Source organism: Lutjanus erythropterus, chromosome 9, assembly GCF_056507025.1.
Source record: "Lutjanus erythropterus isolate fLutEry1 chromosome 9, fLutEry1.hap2, whole genome shotgun sequence".
Lineage (NCBI taxonomy): Eukaryota > Metazoa > Chordata > Actinopteri > Lutjaniformes > Lutjanidae > Lutjanus > Lutjanus erythropterus.
The window spans coordinates 13,271,272-13,281,358 of record NC_139325.1 but is presented as its reverse complement, the minus strand read 5'-3'; the positions used below and the strand labels follow the sequence as shown (position 1 = coordinate 13,281,358).

At 36.3% G+C, this 10,087-nt stretch overlaps 1 protein-coding gene across 2 annotated transcripts; it reads left to right on the top strand.

Annotated features, from left to right (window-relative positions):
• The first annotated feature begins 3,129 nt into the window (after window positions 1–3,129).
• Window positions 3,130–9,972, top strand: LOC146321153 (B-cell receptor CD22-like). 2 transcript variants are annotated; one of them, XM_084726193.1, is made up of 10 exons: window positions 3,130–3,280; window positions 3,488–3,826; window positions 3,924–4,148; window positions 5,025–5,303; window positions 5,956–6,240; window positions 6,377–6,455; window positions 7,488–7,518; window positions 7,817–7,966; window positions 8,565–8,647; window positions 9,453–9,972. In XM_084726193.1, the coding sequence occupies exons 1-10, from the start codon at window positions 3,241–3,243 to the stop codon at window positions 9,517–9,519; spliced, it is 1,578 nt and encodes a 525-aa protein (XP_084582319.1). In that variant the 5' UTR covers window positions 3,130–3,240; the 3' UTR covers window positions 9,520–9,972. The 2 variants fall into 2 exon arrangements, with proteins under 2 accessions (XP_084582319.1, XP_084582317.1); XM_084726191.1 differs by having other exon boundaries at window positions 7,814–7,966.
• The last annotated feature ends 115 nt before the right edge of the window (window positions 9,973–10,087 follow it).

The window sequence follows — 10,087 nt, the reverse complement described above, 5'->3', positions numbered from 1 at the left end:
TGGTCCAGCTCCTAAACTGTGTTGCATGTCCTTCCCTTTGTTTTCTTAGCATCTTGCTACTGTGTGCTGCCTGATGAAGCAGAAACGCTTCAACTGTTGGTTGTCATTTTGCTTGTATTCATGTCCACAGTATTGTACAGGCTCAATCTATTGCTGCTTTTTAGTTGATAGTTGAGACTGAAATTCCCAAACAAGTTAATGTAGATGACACGATATGATTGGCTGCTACAGCACCATTCATATCCTCTGACCACTGAAAAGTGATCATCATTTGAGACATGACTGTCTCCAATACAAATGACGTATTTATAGAAAAGAAATCTGACACCTATAGTTTGACACCTATAAAGGAAAATACAATATTGCCACTCATGAATTTCCACACTATATTTAACAATGTTCTAAATTGTTAACAGGCGTGTTTTGATTGCTGATGCTGCAACAGTTATTCAGTTGATGTAGCTTGCTTCCATTAAATCAGTCTTAAACAAGGCCAGCAATAATTCAAAAATATGTACTGAGGTTTGCTACAAAAATAAAACGAACAACTACAATAGGACAAATCACAGCTTGAATGTTTGTTGCATTTTTCCAACTCACAATCATTTGTCGGCATGGACAAGTTATGAAAGTGCAGAGAGTGAGAACAGTGTATGTCAGCAATAAGATTAGAGGGATAAATATATGAACCAATATAGATCAGAAAAAAACGTGATTTTCTCTTGAATTGTTCTGCTGACTTTGTGAAAAGCGTCATGCAAACAATGGAATTGATCAAACTTATGACATATTAAGCTAGTAGCTTATTTCATTTTAGTAGAAGTGACTTACAGTAAGTGTTATCTGTTTTGGTACAAGTCTTGACAGTTTGATTGCCAACAAAAGAAATTTACTGACAATAAAGACCTACTCTGAAAAACATCAACATGCATATTCTTTTTTATCTGTTAAATCCATATAACATGACTGATTTGAATATGAAATGAAATCATTTTCTCTTTTTCCTCTTTACCTTATTTTTTGTCTTTCTTCTTTTTGCTTTTCTAACTTACTGCTGAAAGTGAAATGTTATTTCATCAGCTTTTAATGAAAATAAATCTAAATGATACTAAAAGATATAAGTTAATATAAGAAGTTGAAATATATTTGATCTACTTCTCTATTTTACTGACACATTTGAGAATTTTCACTGTCACAGCTCAGCTCCTGGTTGTATTGCTACATTGTTGGTGTGTTCATTTGTCCATCATTAAATTGCGGCATCACCAATATGAGCTTACAAAATCTGGGGAACTGAAACATGACATGACTAAATTTTGGCAATACTGGAATAATACTGACTGACGCTTATTATTAAACCTGCTGGTTAAACCTGAAAATAAAAACAGCCACACAGTGACTCCACAACCCACTTTCTTTTTCTGAAATGTTTGTGTCTAACCCATGTGGTACAGACTAGAGGAAGTGGAGGAAGTGGAAATATTTGGTGGGGTAATGTGATCAAAGTTATTATTAGACAATAATAAAGACATGCGTAGTCATAATGATTCATGGTGTTGCAATAATCCATTTGGACCAACAGGTTTTATTCATCTCCTCTGTCCCTCTCTCAGTACCAGCCATCAGGTAGTGATGAGAACATGCATGGAGGAGAGGAGAAAGTGGACGTGTTTTCATCAAAAGCAAATTAAGTATTTAATGTACACAAATATACAGTACAGTATTGTCACTGGTGTCAACTACAGTCAGACGTTTGGGGGTTTCAGGCACAGTTGTATTAGCATTGCCTCTATCTTTCGCATGGTCCAGTAGCACCACCCTGTGGACAAAAACAGGTAATGTTGGCAGTGACAAAGTGAGAGCAGTTTTTTTGTGCCTCCTAGAGAAAACTTTGTTGGACTCAGGACAGATTCAGGGGTGAACATCTCATGTCAGAAGGATTAAAGTGTGCAGAATAATTTAGAGAAACACACTACAGACACTACATCAGACTCAACATACAACATACATCAGATTCTAAATTGGATTATTTGTTATTAATATTATGAAGATCAGTTAGAGGTGATATAAAGTATATGTCCTGGCATATGAACCATTACACACAAGTGACAGATCTGTTACAGATATTTTAATCTTCTTTTTAGCAGATAAGATTGTCATTAAGCTGTAGGAGCTTCCAAACACAATTGTTAAGATATTTTTATCACAAATTCCTCCCTCAGTAGCAGCTGCACTTTCCATCATTCTGGCTATTTGGAATTGATGCAACATGTATAAGTGTAATTTCTAGAGACAGCACTGCATCACAGCTACTTTTGAAGTCAATACTTTTCCAATTTGCAACTTACAAGCAACCTACAACCTACAAGTGTGATGTAGACATTTGAAGCCATTGGTGCACACTGGGAAAGGACCATAGAGTGAAGTATAAGAGATATCTTGTCTGGCAGGAAAACTTTAGAAATTAGGAAAATATGCATCTTTATAGATTCTGGATACAAGGAGTAATACCTTTTTAAGAATTTTAATGTGGAAATTATATATCTTTTTGTGGAAAAATCCATATGGGGAAGACGCTATTGTTCCAAGCAGATAATTTGCATAAGGTATGTCTTAAGACATGTCTGGAGGAGATCTTTAAGTACTGAAATTGTTACACTGAGTGTTTTATTGCAGCATCTTCTTTATATTACTGTCAGTGACACACACCAGTACAAACTGTTTGATGCCTGTCAATTTGTTCAGTTACAACATGTCCCACAAAGACATCCGGGGACATTTGGAAACCACCCTCAGCTTGCACACATGTTACTTGTTGATGAAAGCTGTGCACTACTGAGCTGCTCTGCTGCCTGTTGTGTTGTGATGTATAACCAATGCATCTAATGTCCCAGTCTGGTTTTCCAACATCCCAGACACCCTGTGCGTCTGTTTGTGTGGGTTCAGACGCAGGTCATATTATGTGAATATCCCTGACTTTATAAAAATCAGCACCCTGAATGTGTGACGATATGATGAGTGGAAGCACAGAGAGGAGACCCTCCCACTTCTGCTTTTTACTCCTCAAAATCATCTTCAGGAATTTACAGAGCAATAAATCCGCTTGCTTTAGTTGGTGAGTAGAATACCACTGACTCTGACAGACAATATGTACCAGTGTGTTTCTTTTTGTTCTCACCATCAGTATTCACAGACCGTATATTAATCTTTTTGCTGTGTCATGATATTGCAGGTTGAATCATGGAAAATTTGATTTTGATTCTTCTGGTAATAATGCCTGGTAAGTAAACACATTCTTTAAATTAATATATTTGAAATGTGGTGATTGTAATAAAATAATTCTTCTGCTAAATACTTTTAAAAACAATTAATAAATTTTTTATGCAGTTAATTTGAGTATTATTTGAATGTTGGTTACAAAATCCCTTGGGGAAAAACAGTTACGACCAAAATTGAATGACTGTATTTTTAAATTTTTTGTCCACAGGTGTGTGGAGTGGAGACTGGGGGGTGACCTTTGAACATCAGTGTGCTTTGAAAGGGTCATCAGTGGTTATGAAGTGCAACTATGATTATCCTGGTGGTCATCTTGTCACTTCAGTCGCCTGGTCTAAAGCCCAGCGTGTATTAGGAGTAAATAGGCTGTTTTACTTGTCCAGCCTCGCTTCACCCCCAGACCACTTCAGATATGTGGGCAACCACTGGACTAACTGCAATCTGCAGATCAATGATGTCCAACACTCTGATGAAGGACGATATCATTTTAGTTTTTGGACAACATTGAACAGCTGGACAAGTAAAAAGGGTGCTCATTTGAGTGTCAGAGGTAATAACAAAATAATTTAAATGGGTCAGTTTCTCATGAAATTAAGATGTTTTATTAAAATGAATCCTCTCATTTTCTGCTTCTGTTTCTGAATCAGAGTTGACCGCTGTTGTCCAGCCGAGCACTGTGACAGAAGGACATCAGGTCAGTCTGACCTGTGTGTCAGGCTGTTCGACACCTGTCGACGCTGTCTGGTTCAGAGATGGACAACCTGTCCCAAACTCAATCTTCCAGGTCAGGAGAGAGGATGCTGGGAGGTACCACTGTGCCGTCCGAGGACAAGAGACGGTCAGATCTACCTCTGTGGCTCTGAATGTTCAATGTAAGTACATCAATAATACACACAAAACATTTAAACTTTCAATTTTTCTGTGCCTCTGTGACTCAGAGCCTAAAAGCCTTCGTATGTCTCCTCTGTTTCATTTCCTTTTTGTCAATATAGTCAATTTAATGGGTGAAATAAACAACTGACCAAAGGTTATATACCTTTATATTTAAAGGTTATTTTAAATTCAATAAACATAAACATGGAAATGATATTTTTTCAGTTTTTAAAGTATAACAGTTAAAGTACATTAATTAAAATTAGTTAATGCTGTAATGAGCATTAACAGCTAATTAACAGTTAACTGATGTTTCTAGTAAGTATTTACTAATGATGTTGATCTGTGAACTGTGGTATTAACTTTTTAGTAGTTTGTATTAAATAATAAGTAATTAATACAATAACAAGCACTGAGTTACTGTAATGTTAACATTTATTAAGGGTTTACATGTCAATTAAGGAACTAACTATGAACAATATCTAAATCTCTTTTCAGTGTAAATAAAATGCATTTTTGCATACAGGTTCTTTTTTTCTCCCACCAGGTGGGAGCTAATTTTAATGAGTTGATGAAGCCTTATCATTTCAATTTAGCTTATAATTTTAAAATTGCCATACTTAAAAGATGCAATCAAAAAATGTAATGAAGTAATCCTTATTTAAAACACAATATATTAAAATGCTGATGACTGATGACATAAAAACAAACAGTCTTTAGAACATAGACATATAAACTCCTCAGAATTATTGAGATTACTATCTTTGCATTTAGTTTCATGCAGCGACATACTGTAATCTGATGTTTTTTCTTTCCAAGTCACAAACTCCACTTGCTCATTGTGATTCCTGCTAAACTACTCTTCTCTCATTCAGATGCTCCAGAGAAAGTCAGTTTGTCAGTGAGTCCATCAGGAGACTTGGTCAGAGGAAGTTCAGTGACTTTCACCTGCAGAAGTGATGCCAACCCTCCTGTGACACAGAGTGGATACAGATTGTACAAAGACGGACATTTTATCAGCTCAGGACACAGTCATAGCATCTCTGACATCCAGCCCGGCCACAGCGGACTGTACCACTGTCAGGCCTGGAACAATGTCACCTGGAGGGGCATCGACGTCATTAACTCCACTGAGGTTCACCTCGACGTCCAGTGTGAGTATATCGACTGACAAGTCTCATTTCAAATGTCTGTTTTGATTTGTTACAGAAACTGTGTTGTTGTAGATACAAGCACACTGTTTATTATTCAAGTCAAACCTCACTGGTTCCCAAACTGCCAACACAATGCCTCATCACATATTATGGCCTTAGTTGTGCGTAGGTCAACCAAAGCAGGATTTTTTTCCACCATAAATAGTTTCATTTGAAGGATTTGTGGGCCCACAGAGCTGAATGTATCCAGTATTTCATAAGAAAAGGGCAAAAATAAGAGAAGAGTCAGAAAAAATTAAAGCAAATTTGTAACAGTAACATGTAGAACCACAAATCACCTCAGACTAACCAAAGACCCCGAGACCCTAAGAACAACAAAATCAGACCTAACCTAAACCTAATCGATAGTTCTATGAAATTGTTTCACCATTAGTCTAAACATTGGTTAAATAGGTAATAAATACAGGCATGTGGCAAATAACAGTAAAATAAACTCATTTTAAAAACAGAGCTAATAATATATGGTATTATCAACATCATTCCACACCTCTGGACCAAACCACACTAAAGCTTGTACATTTTTATTTTTATCTTTTAGAATATGCTCAGTCTTATACTGATGTGCTTTATTTTGTGATTGTCCTTTTTTCAGACCATCCAGAGAACGTCTCTGTTTCAATAAACCCACCACATGTTGTTGGGGGCATCAGTGTGAATCTGAGCTGCAGCAGTGCTGCTAATCCTGCAGCAGATAACTACACCTGGTACAAGAGGACAGACTCCGCCAGCTCCATGCTGCAGGTGGGCTCAGGACAGGTTCTGACCATTCCCGCTATGGACGCGTCCCAGACTGGACTTTACGTCTGCCAGGCCAGGAACAAACTGGGGGAAGACAGCTCAGCTGAGGTGCTGCTGGCCATGGCGGAAGAACAGCATGGTTTGTGTCACTTTACTGTCAAAAAGAATCATACTGCATATATTCAACAGAGACTCATCTAAATCTTCTTTGTCTGAAAAAATTAATATATCGTCTTTATTTTGCATTTTAAGTTGCTCTGCCTGTTTGTCTTTAGACAGTCAGACCCTCCCACTCATAGCTGGAGTTGGAGTTTCTCTCATTGTGACACTGCTGTTGGCGCTTCTTTTGCTCTGGTGAGTCAGTGAATGATGGAGAGAGTTTGTGTGCGACTGAATGACTCAGAATGTCAAATTTACTGTTACTGCTGACTTACACGTGCATCTCTGAATTGTATTTGCATGTCTTTTTCCACATGTTGTGTAACTTTTTAGATGTGTTTCATCCAGTGTTGTCACAGTGTGTATGTGTGTGTGTGTGATCTTCATTTCTGTTCTGTGGCCACTAGTTGTGTCTTTAGCATCTATTCAAAATTCCAGATTCTCTGTACTACAATACTATGATATACTATACTACAGTACGTTCAAGTTTGTAATGTATGTAATCTACTTACTTTTAAAACCATAATTCAGTACAAACATTTCATCTGCATTTTTCTCGCCATAAGACTATCTGATCACAAATGTGCTAATGAAAACCATGACATACTGATGAAAAACAAACAAAAAAACAAACAAATGCTGCAGCAGGCACAGGTTTGGGATAATTTAGACTGAAGATTTGGAAACAGAAACCCTGTTTGATTGAATGCCCAATATTGATAATAAAATCTGAGTGTACTTACTTGTAATCAATGAATATTACAGTATTGTAACCGTACTTGTCCTGAAGTACAGATTTTCAGGACTCATTCCACCATTGATGAATTTATTTATTTGTTTATTTAACCTTTATTTATCTAGGTTCTTACCAGGTTCTTGTTTAAAAGAGTGTCCGGGTTAGATGCAATACATTTAAAATCATAACATAATAGAAAAACAATAAAATAAAAAATAAAGGCAACAAAACATCAACCATTAATAGGCTTGTTGTACGTGGTATTGTAAAGTCATGAAACAATGCAGAAAATTATTGACTGACAAGCTTCTTAAAAACTTTATTTTTCCTTAATCTAATAGTTTACTGCAGCTCACCTCTAATAGAGAAAAAAAAAGATGGTACTCCTGTACTTCCCATTATTACAGAACTACTTCTCTAAAACATGATGTCAAAGATTGAGCAACAATGTTACTTCATTTTTTTCATTGTGGTTTTTGTTGTCTTGGTAGGAGAAAACAGAAGACCCACACCGAGAAAAAAGTGAGTACTTCTAATACTTATATAAATAACTCGTGTTAGTCAGTCTGATTAAAGTCTTGTGACTGAGTGTCAGTGATGAAAGTTTGGGGGGGAAAGTTGCCATAAAAGAATCCCAACAATTATTTAAAGAAGTGAAATTTCTGAATTTCTTAACTTCTCATTATTTTGCAATAGCAAAGAAGAAGCTTTAGTGGAGCCAAAGACATGCTCATGAGTCCCTAACATGCCCCTACAATAAAAATAAAGTAACTGTGAAACAAATAGTCTAACCAGAGTTTTGCTGTGTCGCCTCCAGCAGGCTGTGTTTGACCACCGGCTTGGCAGGAGAGGCTCGAGCTCTTCAGATACTGGAGAAGTCAACGGGGTTTATGTCAACATCAACATGTTACCATCCTCTCCTTCACCTGTCACTGATATCACTCCTCATTCACAGAAGAGTTCACATGATGTAAGTGTGGTGCACACACACATACAGGAATGTTAAAATCAAAAATACATATCTTTCCCCTGGCCTGTAGTGTTATTTATTCATCTAGATTTTTTTGGTTTTTTTTGTGTGACTTGCAGAGTTTTGGAGATATCGGTTGATGTCTGCCTTCTCTCCAATATAATGGAACTACATGACTAAAAAAAAATCAAAACCAGTGTCTCTTTCCAAAAGTCATGACCATAACTCATGATAATCCACAGACCTTGTTGAGATCTTGTAGGACATACTGTCCTTCTGCAGTAGAATCTGCCAGAACTACATTATTTCCTTCTAGAAAGAAAATAGTGGTTTTTTGTTTGTTTGTTTTTTTGTTTGTTTTTTGCTGTTTTTAGCACCACAAACTGAATGCCATTTAGTCCCCTTATATTAGAGAGAAGACAGACATCTCTAAAGCCAGTGTCTCAAAAACTCAGCAACTCATACTTTCATTCAATACAATACTCCAGGCCAGGGCAAAAAATATGTATTTTTGATTTGGGGTTGAACTCTGCCTTTAAACACAACATCTCCACTCAGTCAAATATCTGCGGATTTTGAACTCCTCTTATTCCCTCAGGCTTCCACGTCCTATGAGGATGAGGTTACCTACTCAACAGTGACCATCAAACCCAAAGACCCTGGTTCTCCACGTCACATAAGGTAGGTTCCCTGTCCAAACGTTGACCTGATAACAGCACTACAGTCACTTCACTCTGCTTCACTCTTTATTACTCACTGTGGGTGAAGTTAAGCTCAGAAGTGTGACAGTTAGTCACTGTGAAGTCTAGAATGAAAAAAAAGAAAAATTCCTATTGTTGATAACTGTAGCTGTGGACAGGATATTACACTGAGGTCAAGAGTGCAGAACAAATTCCCTCCTACCATAATTCAACACACATAGGACATTTCTGTTGGTCTCAAAAGAAAAGAAAAAAGTCTATAGGTGTATTTGGACGTTCATATTTCACTTTCTGTCAGTGAAATCATTTGGGATCATTCTCATGTTTGTGTTGACTTTATAAGCAGTTTAACCGTCTTTGAATCAGACTGAATTTGCTTCACCTTCAGTGTGAAAACACCATAAAAAGAGGTCAGAATTCAAATTTCATATTCATTAAACTGTGTCTTCTATACACATTTATCTGTCAAAATTTAAGACATTCAATCTAAATCTAGTTCAAAATATCAGACCACTTAAATTGTCTAATATGTGTACAGTCATACAGTTGTGGAATGGAAACTTTTCTTCAGGTTATTTACACCCACAAATTCCCAGAAATATTATTATTATATTATTACAGGACCTCAACAGTACCTACCCACATAACAAAGTCAAACTACCACAGCGCAGTAATAAAAAAAAAATGTGGATAAAAAGAATAATGTGCATGTAGTCTAAGACACTAACAGTGCTTCAGCTGTAGTTTGATTAAAATTCACAAATATCCCATAATTTCCTCCTCAGGTCCAAAGCAGGAGAGGGCGATGACTCTGTGATCTATGCTACGGTGGCAAAATCCAGCCGAGTTTGATTGAAATCTTCCATTGATTTGAATGAATTGAATCATCATCAAGAAATGTAAAGTATGCTGAATATGCTGAACATCCTGCAAAAGTATGAATGTATGAAAAGTTCAGATCCCAGTGAGGGTTAAACTGAGAACGTGTGCAATAGTCTTAACACAACCCTGCTTTCACAAAGTCTTCATTTTTGTTAATCATTGTATTTATTACATTAATTTATAACATTGTTTGAGGGTTTTATAGTTCTGTACAATAATACTTACTTAACAGTGAATACCAATGTAGGTATTTTATTTTACCTTGAATATTTATGATAAACTAAGAGGACTGTTGGGAAAAAATATTCCTGAAACATCAGAGATTACTTTTTTTTCTGTTGTTTTAGGTTACTGTATACTACAGTATAATTATCCCTCTCCTGTTTAGTTAAAAATAAAATAAATGTGATATTATTACACAAAGACTGTGGCATGTTGTTTTTAATTAAGGCTTTATTTCAGTACAATACTCAATGCAACAATTTACATTTTACAATATTTATTTCTCTCAACACATCATACCTGCTATGAATGTACA

Bases quoted from the DNA above. Each gene is read 5' to 3' on its own strand.
- LOC146321153 (XM_084726191.1), top strand. From the start codon at position 3,241: ATGGAAAATTTGATTTTGATTCTTCTGGTAATAATGCCTG. The intron at 3,281-3,487 runs GTAAGTAAACAC...TTTTGTCCACAG, and splicing joins TCTTCTGGTAATAATGCCTG to GTGTGTGGAGTGGAGACTGG. The intron at 6,456-7,487 runs GTGAGTCAGTGA...TTGTCTTGGTAG, and splicing joins TTGGCGCTTCTTTTGCTCTG to GAGAAAACAGAAGACCCACA.